A 16,964-nucleotide genomic window follows, 5' to 3' on the forward strand; every position below is an offset into this window, starting at 1 on the left:
TGAAGCACCTGTGAATTCAAGGTACTCGCCTCACCTCTAGATAAGTTCCTCAGTGGGGTGTAGTTTCCAAAATGGGAACACTTGTGGGGAGCTCTGCAAACGCGACATTGTGTCCGTTATTGCTTCCAGACAATTTTGCGCTCCAAAAGTCACATACCACATAAAGTGGCCTGGTCAGGACGGTGAAAACAGGCTGGGGGCTGAAGGGGTTAAAGGGTAAACAAGTGGAAAGAAAATTAATTTTTTTTTTCCTTTTCAGGTAAAGCATCAAACTGGACCCAACTTCCCCATCCAGTTTTCAAGAAAGTAGTCATTCTTCTCATAGATGCGTTGAGACAGGACTTCGTATTTGGTGTCAAAGGCAAAGAACACATGCCTTATACAAGACAACTTATAGAAAAGGGGTCAAGCCTCAGCTATATTGCAAAGGCCGCAGCCCCCACTGTGACAATGCCTCGAATTAAGGTTAGTACACATTTGTATGCACTTGTTAATGTATTGGGGTCTTTTGTTCAGGACTATCAGCTATTAGTGGGGACAGAGAGGCTGTGCAAAGTATCTCTCTCCCTCTGGAGGACCCATTACATGCATGAAGTGCCTGTTTCCCACTATAGCGGCACTACTTGCGATTGTGCCACACAGTACCAACTGAACGGTGCAGTATTGACTGTTCAATGCAATGTTTGGCGGTGCTGAATGCTACTAAGTATGCAAACTGTTGTATTGGTATATGTGCGCAAAATGTTTTTTTTCAGGCAGGTGTATGCAGCGCTTACTGAGTGTGTTGGGGGACACTCACTTTGCTGGTCGCTGAGGCATACGCTGGGACACTCAGGGTTAAAAAAAAAGTCCATTTGATTTATTAGGCCTGTTTCACATTTCCGTTTTTGACCATCAGTCAAAATCCGCTAGTTTTCCAAAAAAAAACGGATCCGCCATTTTTTTGGGTGGATCCGGTTTTTTCCCCATTGATATGCATTACTGACGGATTTTGGCGGACGGACATCCGTTGGATCCGTTTTTTTGCGGATCCGCCAATTTTTTTGCGTCCACCGACCTCCCTGGACAGACCCTGCAACGTTTTTTTGGCTGCAGGATCCGCATTTTCCAGAGCGCATGCCCGGAGGAATGAAGTCAGGGAGAAATTTAACCCTGAAATCATTTCTAGCAGACACAAAAAAATTCTCTCTCTCTCTCTCTCGACTGCGGTTCCTTTAAAATTCTGAATTCAACGGATCCGTCAAAAAAACGGTCCAGTGGAATCCGTTTGCATCACTTATAAACGGATCCGCTTTCTGCCATTTTGGCGGATTTTAACTGACAAGAAAAAACTGAAGTGTGAAACAGGCCTTAGTAAACAACATAAACCGCTCCTGAGGAACCAAGTAGTATGCATCCGCAAGTACAACATCCGTTAAACATTCAGCTCTATAGGAAAACACAGTGTCTTACTGACCCCGGTCAGTATCACTCAACGGTTATCAGACCGTCCACTTCGGAGGTATCTCACAGACCTCCTTCCTCTGGCTCAGACTAGCCAGCACTCTTTCCCCAGGCTGTGTGATGTCCAGCAAGCAGGTTTGGTCTGGAGCCACACACGCAGGGAGACTTCTCCTTCACTGCACACAGACCACTCCAAAAAAGAAAAACTGACTAATGATGTAAGAGAAGAACCAGGATAGATGGACATGTGTATAAAAGGGCTTAATAAGAACCAAAATGTATGTTATAAAATAAGCCTTTATTATAAATTTTGGTTAGACAACAACAATGATAATAAAAAATATACATAAAAATACATAAATGAATTGGCAGAGAAACCGCACAATTTGTTTAATTATCTAGTATCAAAGCTTATGATAATTTCACCACTGTACAAACAAAGATTATACAAATAAGGCCAAGTATGGTAGTCCCCATGTGAAACAGCGCAAAAAATTTTTTTTTGAAATTACAAAAAAATGTGGAGTGATTGAAAAATGATCAATAATAAATCTATACCAATAAAGATGCGATACTCATAAATAGAAAATATAAAAATATGTATATATAAACGAGTGTTTGTAAATGAATCAATATCTTCTCTAACATAAAATGGTAAAGTGAATCACTATAAATTGTGAAGAAGAAACTGTGAAAAGATAACTAAAAATAATAAATGCTGAACTCACATGGGAAGTACCATATAATGAAAATATAATAACGTATTAAATTGCACAATACATACCAAAAATACGCTATATATAAATGTCCCTTGGATAAAGATGCAGTGATATAATTATATAATTAATAGTAAATGTGCACCATATAATGGTTAGATAAAAGGATGACTCAGTCATTACCATCCCCCTGACGAAGGAACTTTTCCGAAACGCGCGTCGGGGAGCGTTCTATTGGCATACCGCTTCTCCCACTGTCCTTTCATTTGGTTCTCCAGGTAATATACCACGCTATATTGTGCTATATTTTTTTGCCAAACATTCTACTGCACAAGCGCTAGATGTTCTGTTTATTATACAGCGCTACACATGGTATGATTGTGCTTAATGTGGCTCATGTAATTTATACAGCACCATTCAGCAGGCGGGTAGTTTTGGTTTTGGCCCATTTTTACTACATAGCGCTCTACATTATTTTTTAGTGTCCTTTTATCTAACCATTATATGGTGCACATTTACTATTAATTATATAATTATATCAGTGCATCTTTATCCAAGGGACATTTATATATAGCGTATTTTTGGTATGTATTGTGCAATTTAATACAACGTTATTATAATTTCATTATATGGTACTTCCCATGTGAGTTCAGCATTTATTATTTTTAGTTATCTTTTCACAGTTTCTTCTTCACAATTTATAGTGATTCACTTTACCATTTTATGTTAGAGAAGATAATGATTCATTTACAAACACTCGTTTATATATACATATTTTTATATTTTCTATTTATGAGTATCACATCTTTATTGGTATAGATTTATTATTGATAATTTTTCATTATTTATTTTTTGATCACTCCACATTTTTTTGTATTTGTAATTTCAAAAAATTTTTTTGGGGGCTGTTTCACATGGGGACTACCATACTTGGCCTTATTTGTATAATCTTTGTTTGTACAGTGGTGAAATTATCATAAGCGTTGATACTAGATAATTAAACAAATTGTGCGGTTTCTCTGCCAATTCATTTATGTATTTTTATGTATATTTTTTATTATCATTGTTGTTGTCTAGCCAAAATTTATAATAAAGGCTTATTTTATAACATACATTTTGGTTTTTATTAAGCCCTTTTATACACATGTCCATCTATCCTGGTTCTTCTCTTACATCATTAGTCAGTTTTTCTTTTTTAGTGATACCGGATGGTCTGCCATCCATTTGAGAGGAACACATCAATTACTTATTAAATTATATTACATTGTATGTTATTGATTTTTTTGTATATGTTTTTGTAGTTCCTTTTTTATTTTTTCTTACACAGACCACTCTGTAGTGTCCAGCATGGACACATGGAAATCTGTCCACACTGACAGACTTTCACCACACTCTCCTCCCATGTGCCAAACACACCTCCATTACATAGTTGTAACCACTCCCAGGTATCACATGGCTAGTCAGGTGATTGTGACATCACCGCAGGTCCTCAAACACATAACCACACACAGTCTTCATCTTGGGTGTTCAGACACACACCCCCTTGAGTGCTTATGTAGGTGACTGGACCCACCCAACTCACCTGGAAGCCTCCCAATGTAAAGCAGGTCCCTCAGAAGTAGATCTGCTGAGCAAAACACGCCCAGGGATTCCATCACAGGGCCAGCCACTTCTGTGATACATACCGGCCATTCATCACGACACTGGTCAGTGTCTCACCATCACAGTTACGCCTCCAAGCGTATCCTGAGGAGCGCATACAGCGCCCCCTAGCTGTATCGGGTCACTGCCTCACACAGATTAGAATTTTTCTAAAAGAAAAGCGATTCAGGAAACGTCATTTTTAATCACTGTAATCCCTGCATTTTTAGTGTTTCTTTTTGTTTGGTTGTTCTTATTGCGCTTATTTGATGTTTTTCATTGAAAGCTTTCATTGTTTGACAGACATTTTTTATCTGCACTACCGTTCAAAAGGTTCCATGACAATTGTGTACAAGATAATTGTGTACGGACAATTGTGTACAAAAAATAGTGTACAGGCCAATTGTGTCCAAGGACAATTGTGTACAAGGACAATTGTGTACAGGGCAATCGCCTTGTACACAATTGCCTTGTACACAATTGTCATTGTACACAATTGGCCTGTACACAATTGTCTGTACACAATAGTCCGTACACAATTATCTTGTACACAATTGTCCTGTCACCGTTCAAAAGTTTGGGGTCACCCAGACAATTTTGTGTTTTCCATAAAAACTCATGCTTTTATTAGTCAAATGAGTTGCCAAATGAATTTAAAATCTAATCCAGACATTGACAAGGTTTGAAAAAAAGATTTTTATTGGAAATAATAATTCTCTCCTTCAAACGTCTTTCGTCAAGGAATGCTCCTTTTGCAGCAATTACAGCATTGCGGACCTTTGGCATTCTAGCAGTTAATTTGCTGAGGTAATCTGGAGAAATTTCACCCCATGCTTCCAGAAGCCCCTCCCACAAGTTGGTTTGGCTTGATGGGCACTTTTTGCGTACCATGCGGTCAAGCAGCTTCCACAACAGCTCAATGGGGTTGAGATCTGGTGACTGCGCTGGCTGCTCCATTACATATACCAGCTGCCAGCGTCTTCCCTAAATAGTTCTTGCATAATTTGGAGGTGATCTTTGGGTCATTGTCCTGTTGTAGGATGAAATTGGCTCCAATCAAGCGCTGTCCACTGGGTATGGCATGGCGTTGGAAAATGGAGTGATAGCCTTCCTTATTCAAAATCCCTTTACTCTGTCGCCTAATTGGGGGACACAGAACCTTGGGTGTTATGCTGCTGTCCACTAGGAGGCAACACTATGCATAATCTGAAAAAGATTAACTTTGGCTCCTCCTCTGCAGTATACACCCCTGGATGGCGTCAGCCTTCTCCAGTTTTTGCTTAGTGTCGCAAGGAGGCACACCTTTTTTTTTCTTCCGTTTTTTTCCTTTTTTTCACCGGAAATACAGATGAAGAAAAGTGGGTCTCCAGCGAGACTCCCGGCATGGCTCCCTCCTCGGTCCCCTATTAGGGGTACCCGGTTGAGGTCGAGGTGGTTTTTCCCCATGTCGCTCCCTCCCCAGTCCCTCGGGTCCTGGTTCGAGGTCGAGACCCCCCTCCTTCCCCAACCCCTTTAAGGGGTTTGGGTTGAGGTTGAGGCGAGGATGAAGACCCCCTGACGGTGACAGATGCACCCTCCCTAATCCCCCGCAGGGGGTATTAGGTTGAGACGCCTCAGGTAGGGTCGGAGATCAGGCAGCATTTCGCAGCTTCCAGGGACCCCAGGCTGGCTGAGGGATCCTGTTGGGGCCGGGGGAGGGTGCGGACTGGATGGCACAGCAGAGACAGGGCTTTTCTGCGTCCCGGTCTCTGCAACAGCAGCGGCTCCATAGCGCTTCAGGGGCCCCCCATACAAAAACCGCTACCCCTGCTACCCCCACCGCTATCCAGTCGACCATTCGGGGGGGGTCTGGTACAAATCCGCCCCCCCCCCCCCGGACTACCGCGCCGCTCTGGAGCCCTCCTGGGCATCAGGCTTCTAATTTAGGCCATGGCTTCGGCTGAAGCCGCCGCCCTTTCCCCGCCCCCCGGCCCGCCCCCCGGATGACCAAAATGACACGCTGGAGTGTCATAGAAGGGGCGGATTGAGGCAGAAAGGGCGCGTTTTTACACAGCCCAGCGCGCCCTTTTCAGCTCTCCGCCCCCTCCTCCCTCTCCTCAGAGCCCCGGTGGCCATTTTTTCTGGATGAGATCCAGGAGAGGAGCATCACAGCGGTCTCCGGGGGGCACAGAACTGGGATCTGTCGGCGCTGGACCTAGGGGCACACCGGTGGGGTAAGCTCACAGCTGGGTTCTCATTACTCAGCTGTGAATCTATACTTCCTATAAGGCTTTCTGTGGGTTCCCTCTGCGTAGCCACCCCTGTACGATCCCTTATAGCCAGCCTCTGTGCACTATGCCGGGCTCAAGGAAGAGAACCAGGCAGGAATGTTTCTATGCATTCTGTACAGCCTGCAAAGCCACGCTCCCTAGTGGCAGCACGTATCCGCACTGCCGGGACTGCATCCAGAACTCTGGGTCAGAACCCCAGGGAGTCCCTACTGACGCTTCAGTGTCACAGGCCACGCCGGAATGGGCAACTCAGATGTCTCAGTCTATGTCACAGTCCATAGACAACCTAACTGCTACATTACTGCAAGCTCTGCAGAGTCGGGCCCCGGCTATGGACGGTACACAGCAAACGGACAGCTTGTCTCAGGAACATGCTGCTTCCGACTCTCACAGACGTAAGCGGACCCACAGGTCTCGATCACCTGAGTCGCACTATAGCACAAGGTCGTCCCCCTCTAGGGAGAGACAGCGTCATTCCAGGTCTCCTGGGCAGTCCCCTGCCACAGACAGACAGTGCAATTTACCACAGGGATCCCCCACCACAGAAGACCCCCGCCCCAGGTCGCCCTCCAGGGATCACCTTAGCGAGGCACAGGATTCGGAGGGCATCTGTGACTCCGACTCAGATAATGAAATGGTCAGGTCCGTGGTACCTTCTTCCCCTAGCAATACAGCGCTAGTTGAGGACATAATTTCTGCCATTCATCGGGTGCTAAAAATTCCAGAGTCGCCCCCGGAAGTCCCAGAACATAGGATTTGCTTCGAAAATGTTCAAAGACCACCTAAGGTCATCCCTAATCATGATGAGTTTGAGAAAATACTTACCAAACAGTTTGCGCAGCCTGACAAAAAATTCGCTAATCGCAAATATTTGGAAGCGAAGTACCCCTTCCCACAGAAAGACACCAAACAATGGACAGATCCACCTGAAGTGGACCCTCCGGTTTCTAGGCTAGCAGCGCAGACTTTACTCTCTCTGCCGGATAGCTCAACCCTCAGGGACGCAGCAGACCGGCAAGTAGAACGCATGGCTCGTTCTATTTTCGAAGCGGCAGGCGCCTCTCTGGGCCCTGCGTTTGCTTCAGTTTGGGCAGCCAAGGCCATCCTGGCTTGGGCCAAAAAACTACAGGAGGGTCTTAAGGCTTCAAATCCTGAACTCTCGGACCAAGCGGTCCAGATGGCAGTGGTAGCAGACTACATGATTCATGCAGCCCTGGATTCCGCCAGAGGTGTAGCGGGAATAGCATCAAACGCCATCACGATCCGACGCATCCTCTGGCTGCGAGAATGGAAAGCGGATGCGGCCTCAAAGAAGTCCCTCACGCGACTTCCGTATTTTACTGGAAGACTTTTCGGCGAAAAGTTGGACACCATGATAGCCAATGCCACTGGGGGTAAGAGTACCTCTCTCCCTCAACTAAAACCGAAACGCATGTTTAAACGAAGAAACCAGACGCGATTCCGATCCTTTCGGAATTCCTCGGGCTGGTCCGTTTCGCGCCCAGTGCAAAACCGCAACCGTTCTCCACGCAGAGACAACCCACGGACGCAGCAGCGACCGGACAGGGCTTGGCAGTCGAAAGCAGGCCAAGCGAAACCCAAGGGAGGAAAACCTCAGAACTTCACTTCATCATGACTCGAGACCTCCGGAAGACACCCCATCAGTAGGCGGCCGACTTTTACTCTTTCAGCAAGTCTGGCTGCCTATTACAGAAGACAGGTGGGTCAGGGAAATAGTGTCTTCCGGATACAAGATAGAGTTCACTTCCGTTCCACCGAACCGGTTCTTCCTTTCTGTTCCTCCAACACCACCAGAAAAGGCTCGTGTTTTCCACCAAGCGGTTTCCTCTCTCCTTCAATCAGGAGTTGTGGTGCCGGTTCCCGCGAACGAGAGATTCCGAGGATTCTACTCAAATTTGTTCGTAGTCCCCAAGAAAGCAGGCGGCGTCCGACCCATATTGGACCTAAAACAGCTCAACAATTACGGCCAGACTGGCCCAGACGTACTTGGTACGCCGACATCGTCCAACTTACGGCAGACGCCACCTGGCGTCTACCCGACCGTCACGACCTTCTGTCTCAAGGTCCGTTCTTCCACCAGAATTCAGGGGCTCTCAATTTGACGGCATGGCCCTTGAAACCTGGATTCTAACCTAGGCAGGTTTTTCACCGGCAGTCATTGCAACTATGATCAGGGCAAGGAAGCCTGCCTCCGCCAAGCTCTATTATCGTACCTGGAGAGCTTTCTTTTCTTGGTGCGAATCTCATGGACAAGTCCCACTCCCTTATTCCCTCCCGAAGGTACTAGGTTTTCTTCAATCGGGCCTAGATGCCAAGCTATCCTTAAGTTCGCTTAAGAGTCAGGTGTCGGCGCTTTCAGTCCTTTTTCAAAAGCGCATTGCTATTAACCCGCAAGTAAGGACTTTCATCCAGGGAGTTTCCCGATTGGTTCCTCCCTACAAACGTCCGCTGGATACGTGGGACCTCAATCTGGTCCTGACAGCATTGCAAGCTCCACCCTTCGAACCTCTTAGAGGAGTTCCACTCTCCATTCTGTCTCAGAAATTGGTTTTTCTAGTGGCGATCACCTCGTTACGCAGAGTGTCGGAATTGTCAGCACTTTCCTGCAGACGGCCTTTCCTAGCCTTTCACCAGGCCAAGGTGGTTCTCCGCACGGTACCATCCTTCCTTCCGAAGGTTGTGTCCAACTTTCACCTTAATGAAGAGATTTCACTGCCTTCCCTTTGCCCGGTTCTGGATCATAGAGTGGAGAAGGCTCTGCATACGCTTGACCTCGTCAGAGCATTGCGGATTTACTTGTCCAGGACTGCACCTTTCCGGAAATCTGATTCCCTCTTCATTCTTCCGGAAGGTAGTCGCAAGGGGTTGCCGGCTTCCAAGGCTACCCTTGCCAGGTGGATCAAGTCCACCATACATGAGGCCTACCGACTTAACAGTTCCCCTCTTCCGGCCGGTATCACGGCACACTCTACACGGGCAGTAGGGGCCTCCTGGGCCATTCGGCATCAGGCTTCGGCACAACAAGTGTGGAAGGCGGCCACTTGGACTAGCCTACACACGTTTACGAAACACTACAGTGTTCATATCCAGTCCTCAGCGGATGCGAGCCTGGGTAGACTGGTTCTGCAGGCGGCAGTACCCCAAGTCTAGGGGACTGTCAGCACAATATTCGTCCACTGCTTCCCACCCAGGGACTGCTTTGGGACGTCCCAAGGTTCTGTGTCCCCCAATTAGGCGACAGAGTAAAAGAGATTTTTGTGTACTCACCGTAAAATCTCTTTCTCTTAGCCTTTAATTGGGGGACACAGCTCCCACCCTGTTGCCCTTACGGGCCGTTGTTTCCTGTTGAGTTCTCATATTGTTCTTTGAGCTCGTACATAGTAGCCTTCTTACAGGCATGGTTATGTTATTTGGTTACGTTCCTCCTTATGCTTTGGCACAAAACTGGAGAAGGCTGACGCCGTCCAGGGGTGTATACTGCAGAGGAGGAGCCAAAGTTAATCTTTTTCAGATTATGCATAGTGTCGCCTCCTAGTGGACAGCAGCATAACACCCAAGGTTCTGTGTCCCCCAATTAAAGGCTAAGAGAAAGAGATTTTACGGTGAGTACACAAAAATCTCCTTTTACCTTGTACAAATCTCCCACTTTACCAGCACCAAAGCAACCCCAGACCATCACATTACTTCAACCATGCTTGAGAGATGGCGTCAGGCACTCTTCCAGCATCTTTTCAGTTGTTCTGCGTCTCACAAATGTTCTTCTGTGTGATCCAAACACCTCAAACTTGGATTCGTCTGTCCATAACACTTTTTTCCAGTCTTCCTCTGTCCAATGTCTGTGTTCTTTTGCCCATATTAATCTTTTCCTTTTATTAGCCAGTCTCAGATATGGCTTTTTCTTTGCCACTCTTATTATGAATGGGTCACCGAGGAGGAACAACAAAAAAGCTAAGTCCCAGAAAAAACAGAGAGGTTGGTAACTATGCAAATTGCAGATCCCTGATCTTAACCACACAACTAACAGTAGCAGTGGAGCGTTCCTACGATGTTCCTAGACGCCTCGTCACCGCCGGAGGACTACATAAACCTAAAGCAAGAAAAGGAAAACTAACTGCCCCAGAGCAGACCCCAAAGGAATAGACAGCCCCCACACATGTATTGACGGTGAAGCAAGATGAAAACACAAACACAGGCAGGAAAATAGGCTGAGCAAACGATGAGGCCTGACTAACTACAAAGGAAAGGAAAGCCACTGTCTGCAATCTGCCAAAAAACCCTACCAAAATAATGTCCAACACGTCTGATAGCAAAATTAACCCTGAAGTCGCTAGACTTCTCCCACTATATCAGCACTCTGAAATATTCTGAAACAGAGCAAAAAGAGGCCAATCTAATAAGGGACAAAAAGGCAAATACAGATAAATAGGAGTGGAAGTTCAGCATAGCCCCAGCAGGGGCAAGCTGACCACACGAGAAACTGAATTGACCAACAAGCGCAAGTGTGAACATTAGCAAAAAACAAACTTGAGAAGACTGGAAGAGAGCTCAAGTCCAAGACCTGAGAAGCAGACTGAATCACCAGCACTAGGATAGGGCGTCGGCTGTCTTATATCCAGTCTGATACTCCAGAGATCCAATCGTTATCCTCATCAGGTGGCAGATCACTACCACTTAAACCAACCTCACTACCTCCTGTCACCACCAGAGGGAGAATGGAAGGAGAACTCTCAACTGGTGGAGCAGAAAATGAGCTCATAACACACTCTGCCCTGAAGGTCAGCATCCCGGAGTCGCCTCATCACTGTAGACGTTGACACTGGCGTTTTGCGTGTACTATTTAATAAAGCTGTCAGTTGAGGACCTGTGAGGCGTAGATTTCTCATACTACAGACTCTAATGTACTTGTCTTGTTGCTCAGTTGTGCAGCAGGGCCTCCCACTTCTGTTTCTACTCTCGTTAGAGCCTGTTTGTGCTCTCCTCTGAAGGGAGTGGTACACACCGTTGTAGGAAATCTTAATTTTCTTGGCAATTTCTCGCATGGAATAGCCTTTATTTCTAAGAACAAGAATAGACTGTCGAGTTTCACATGAAAGTTCTTTTTTCTGGCCATTTTGAGAGTTAAATGGAAGCAACAAATGTAATGCTCCAGATTCTCAACTAGCTCAAAGGAAGGTCAGGTTTATAGCTTCTCTAATCAGCCAAACTGTTTTCAGCAGTGCTAACATACTTGCACAAGGGTTTTCAAGGGTATTCTAACCATCCATTAGCCTTCTTACACAGGTAGCAAACACAAAGTCCCATAAGAACACTGGAGTGATGGTTGTTTGAAATGTGCCTCTATACACCTATGAAGATATTGCATTACAAACCAGACGTTTGCCTCTAGAATAGTCATTTACCACATTAACAATGTATAGAGTGTATTTCTGAATCATTTAATGTTAGCTTCATTGGAAAAAACTGTGCTTTTCTTTCAAAAACAAGGACATTTCTAAGTGACCCTAAGCTTTTGAACGGTAGTGTACATTGAACAATAAAGAAACCGCTAGCAGTTTTTGAAGCGGAGACACTGACAAAAAACCCGCTAACAAATAACCTGGATGTAATTTTAGCCTTCCCATTCACTTATATTATGAAGTAGAGAGCATCTTCAGAGCAGAAGCCTGAAACATTTTTTTTAATGAGAACTTTGTGTGGGCCATTATACTATTTGAAGGGCCAGGTAGGGACCATTTAAATATTTGGAGTGCTATGTGGGGGCAATTATATTGTTTGGGGGACTATTTAAAGGGCCATCGTATAGTGTGGAGGGACCATTCTATCGATTGGAGGTACACTTGTATGGAGGGAGACCACTTTCACTAGTTTTGACCAGGAGTATGTAGTACACATACATACTCAGAAACAGGTGAATCCCCACAGTGCACTGCAGGCGCTGGAGGTTTCATATGTCTGCAGTCACATTTTGGACAGGACAACCCCATCTAAGGTCAATGCAAAACAGTTTAGGGCCTTGTAGAAATTTGGACAGAAATTGGCCCCTTTAATATATTTATGTACTGAAAATGGATCTTCTAGCCTGGGGAAAAAAGGCAACTTAATGAGTATGTGTGTTGTTTTTTTTTTTTTTTTTTAAATTATAGAATGTGATAGTATAAAGTGAAAAGGGAATACCCCTTTAAATTTAGTCTTATCAAGACAACTCATGTAAAAATGCCATAGTAGGGAAATTTGAACCCGGCAGTAGCTATTAAAATCCCCTATTTCCGAGATCTGTAAGACAACACCTGTAAAGTCCTCTTAAATGTCCACTATATTCCTAAGTATTACTTCTTCAGTCCCTTGCTGGTTTAACTTTCTGTCGGCTCTATGACCTGTTTCCTATTCTGTGTCTCCAGGCATTGATGACAGGTAGTATACCCGGGTTTATTGACATTGTAATGAACCTCAACTCCGCTGAACTACTGGAAGACAACTTGATATGGCAGGCAAAGCAAGCTGGAAAAAGAATAATGTTTTATGGTGACGACACGTGGATAAAACTTTTTCCAAAGCATTTTGTGGAGTTTGATGGGACAACATCATTTTTTGTTTCTGACTTCACAGAGGTACGCTAAAGAGCACCTTCCATCTCTACTTACCTGTCCATTTTGGTATAAATCTATTTCCTATAACATAACAATTCTAGGGCATGTTTTCCTAGAAATCTTTGTTGTTCTGTTCCTCTGTCATCTCAGACTAGTCATCCAAGATAAATGGTTCCGGAATGGCTTTTCAAAGTATGTTTTATCTGAAACACCACAACATTTCAGAATAAAAAATACCTGACTGCAATAACTCAGCCAGTATCTGAGTCATGCCATCCTCTTGAATGGCTTGTTGATCTGCTAAACATAACTGTTTTCATGTATGTGGTTTGTGTTTTTTTCACATGCCTGTCTCAGCTTTAATTATAAATATAGTGTTTTATTTCTATATTGCTTCTATACATCAATATTTTTCAGGTTGATGATAATGTCACCAGGCATTTAGATGATGTTTTAAAGAGGAATGACTGGGAAATGCTGATTCTTCACTATCTGGGTTTAGATCACATTGGGCATTTAACTGGACCACATAGCCATTTGATTGGCCCAAAGCTTTATGAAATGGATCTTGTCTTGAAAAAGATTCACTCGTCATTGCTGTCAAAGGTATGAAGCTTCTGTTACTTTCTTTTACAGTACATTGCTTTTATATTTAATTTTTTAAAGATTTCAAAACATTAATTACTTTGGGGTATTTCTCAAACATCCTAAAGTATAAATAAATAAATGTGTTAATTATAACAGGTTCATACTTGTTTTGCCTGTACACTAATATTCCAAGAAATGACACAAAAATAAATCTTAGTTATTATTGGGATAGTAGAAATGGCCTGTACTCTACTGTTTTTATGCTAGTGATATTCATGTGCACATGATGCGGCGTTTTTTTCCACGCTGAAATAGTCCAGAAACGCAATGGCATCCTTATGCAAGGTAATTCAATGACAATCCTAAACTGTTGTGCACATGATGAGTAAGTTTCCCTCCATATTTGCAATGCTTTTTTTTTCTGCAGCATGTCAATTCTTTTTGTGTTTCTGCACCCATTGACTTCAATTGGGTCAGTCAAATACTCAGCAAAAACGCAGGTATAAAAAAGTTTGCGGATTTGCTAAGTTTTTGTTTTGCATTTTACCGGCTTTCTATGGTGTTTCCCACGCTCTCATCTGTGTGACAGCGTGGGAAACACCTGCACGGTAGTTCTTATTGGCGGTAACGCTACCACTGGTAAGACCGTCGGTCACAGCGCTGCGGGATCTTGCTGTCAGATGTCAACGTGACCCTGCAGCTGTGACTGCGACCCGCGGTAACGCTGACTCTGTCAGAGCGCTGCGGGATCATGCAGTCAGATGTCAGCGTAATCCCGCAGCTGTAACTGTGACCCACAGGCGTGGGCTGATGTGACTACTGCTCTCATCGGGCTACGTCTGCTGTCACTGATAACAGTGACAGCAGGTGCCGCTAATGGGAGATGTAGCCTCATCTGCCAGCGCCTGTGCTCACAGTTAAAAAATAAAAAAAAAAATTGTAAAATTACATACGTAGTCAAATAAAAAAGCAGTATACTCACATTAACGCCCAATCCCTGATGCCTTCGTCTCCTAGAAATAATGTAAAATAATAAACCAACATATACTCACCTGTCCGCCGTAGTCCAGGTAATTCAGAGTGTCCCACGGCGATATCACGTGTAGAACAGCCACATCGGGAGATGCTACTGCTCTTCCCAGCCACCGGCTTTACACTGCAGGAGCGATTACCTCCTGTCAGTGTATCACTAAGCTGCCGTGAGAGTTCACCAGAGTTCATCAGCTCTGGTGTTCTCACTTAGGGCACCGCTGCGTGAGAACTTTCCCACGCAGTGCTGGTGCCATAAGGGAGTTCACCGGAGCTAGTCAGCTGATGAACTCCATTGAACTCTCTCACGGCAGCACAGTGATACACTGCTGGAGCGATTACCTCCTGTCAGGGTATAGCCGGCTGTCTTTGAGAGCAGTCACATCACTGATGGGACTGCTCTCAAAGTGATCTGGATCGTCGTGGGACATTACGGATTATCTTCTCTGCGGACAGGTAAGGAATATTGTGGTTTATTATTTTATTTTCTCCTTCGCCTCATTGGAGGACACAGACCATGGGTGTTATGCTGCTGCCACCAGGAGGCTGACACTAAGAAAGTTAGATCTTCCTCTGCAGTATACACCCTCAAGCTGGCTCCCAGAGAACCATTTCTTGCTTAGTGTCTGTAGAAGGCATACGGGTCAGGACTTCAGACCAAAAACTCTTTATTATTTTATTATTACATTTTTGATTTTACTTTTTCCTCGGATGAAGGGGCGACGGATCCTTTCAAGGCTCCGATCTCCCCGAACCATTAACAGGTGAACACGGGGAGTGTCGCCTCCCCGTATCCTCTCCTTCGACGTGGGATGCCATGTCTGGGCTGATTTTTTAGGGGCGACGGGTCCCTTAAAGGGCACCGATCTCCCAAAACCCTTATCGGACGAGCACATGGAGTGTCGCCTCCATGTATCCTCTTCCGCAGCCAGGACTAATGCCGGACATTCATCCCTGTCCCATACAAGAGGATTTAACTCCTTGAATGTACGGCGGCCCCATTTTTGGCGTCTGAGCAGTCCCCACTTCACCACCACTGTTAAAGCGGATGGTACAAGGATGCAGACTGTCCCTCTCCTCCTACCGATTAAAGGGATTGTGGATTGAGGGTGTTCCTGCACCGTCCACTCCTAATTACATCTCCTGACCTGCATGAAGAATCCAAATCCTGGCAGGGTCGGTGAAGAAGCTGCAGCAGTAAGTGGCTGGGTCAAGGGTAGCAAAGGGGGGCCCAGGTCCTGTGTCCGTCCGTGGTTACCCGCACAAAATTTGTTCTCCGACGTCAATCCAGGCTAGGCCGCACTCCGGACCTCATCCATGGGTGCCCCAAGCTGCGTCCGCGATCCGCCGGGTGCGCTCAGACTGGTGCTGGACATTTCCTCTCCGGCGTCAGCCCAGGCTCGGCCACTTGGTGTGTTCCGGCCGGCGTCAAAGATTTACTCCCCTGCGTCGGCCAAGGCTAGGCCACACTTCGGATCTTGATTTGGGAGTGTCACTATGCTCTTCCTCCGCCCGCCGGGTGCGTTCCGGCCAGCGCCAAAAATTTACTCCCTGGCGTCGGCCCAAGCTAGGCCGCAATCTTCAAGCTCCACCCACCAGCTTTTTGGTGCGACGGCAGCTCCACCCACTTCACTGGCGCTTCTCATTCAGAACAAGAAGTGCCCTCAGATACTCTCGGCGGCCAACTTGCTCCCTGGCGGCAGCCCTGCATGCGATCCTCCACAGGGACACTGTAACCGGCTATCTGCGGCAGCTTCCTCACTCTATAACCGGCAACCATCTTTTCTCCAACAAGGGAGCGCAGACCATCGTGGAGGACTGTCGGGGACGCAGGACCTGGGTAAGGACTGAGCTGCAGTACACATATTGGCCCTTCAGCTGCACTAATTTCCTGGCAATCTCATCTATTAAGCCATATTAGCAGGCAGACATCGGGGTACACCATGTCATTCTCTGCTGGGGCCCCACCCCTGGTCTAGGGGGTATGATTCTCACAGTGTTTTTAACCTCATGTACCACCTGCCACACGGCGTCGCCCCGAGGACAGATTTCACCACTCTATGATTTAAAATGCCGCTACCGACCCCAGTGTACCTAGTCCCGCTAAGTGGGCTTTGTCACTGTCGCAATCTATGGCTTCACTGGCCAAAACGATTGAATCCCTTCAAGACCCCTCCACGGGTCGGGGCATTTGTCTGCCTGAGTTAGACGGTTCCCCCTCTACGAGGGAACGGTCGGCCAGCAGGGGCCGTTCTCAGTCACAAAATACCCAGACGTTTATGAAATGGATCCGTAGTACGTCACCCGAGCCCTCTCGCACCTTGGCATCTGTGAGTTCCGTTTCTCACTCCCCCTCACCAGGGGCTCATAGCTATCAAAACCCTCACTACGAGTCGGTCATGTCTCTAGACCTGGACTCACCGAGGTATCAGGTGACACCGGATTCTTTCCTTGGGGCTGCCAACTGAACTTTGAAGGTTGACAATGTTTCTGTCTCTGCTCGATGTCCTTCATCCTCAAACGTCCTCATAGGGTGTCTGGGAATCACCCCGACGTTGGGGACATAGTTCACCGACATAAGGAACGGTCGGATAAACCCTTCACAGGGCAAAAGCTCCATAGGACGAGATATCCTTTCTCTCCAAATTTAAGGAAGGACTGGGCTGGCT

At 45.9% G+C, this 16,964-nt stretch overlaps 1 protein-coding gene across 2 annotated transcripts in view; it reads left to right on the plus strand.

Moving 5' to 3' along the window:
• Positions 1–16,964, plus strand: part of LOC141051090 (GPI ethanolamine phosphate transferase 2-like) — a 211,424-nt gene that overhangs the window by 17,208 nt on the left and 177,252 nt on the right. For both annotated transcript variants that reach the window (XM_073547960.1, XM_073547970.1), the window contains exons 2-4: positions 260–465; positions 12,490–12,699; positions 13,096–13,284. In XM_073547960.1, coding sequence (XP_073404061.1) covers positions 260–465; positions 12,490–12,699; positions 13,096–13,284 — 605 coding nt within the window. The remainder of the gene's footprint in view (positions 1–259; positions 466–12,489; positions 12,700–13,095; positions 13,285–16,964) is intronic.

Source organism: Dendrobates tinctorius, unplaced genomic scaffold, assembly GCF_039654945.1.
Source record: "Dendrobates tinctorius isolate UK_male_01 unplaced genomic scaffold, ASM3965494v1 ptg000011l, whole genome shotgun sequence".
Classification (NCBI taxonomy): domain Eukaryota; kingdom Metazoa; phylum Chordata; class Amphibia; order Anura; family Dendrobatidae; genus Dendrobates; species Dendrobates tinctorius.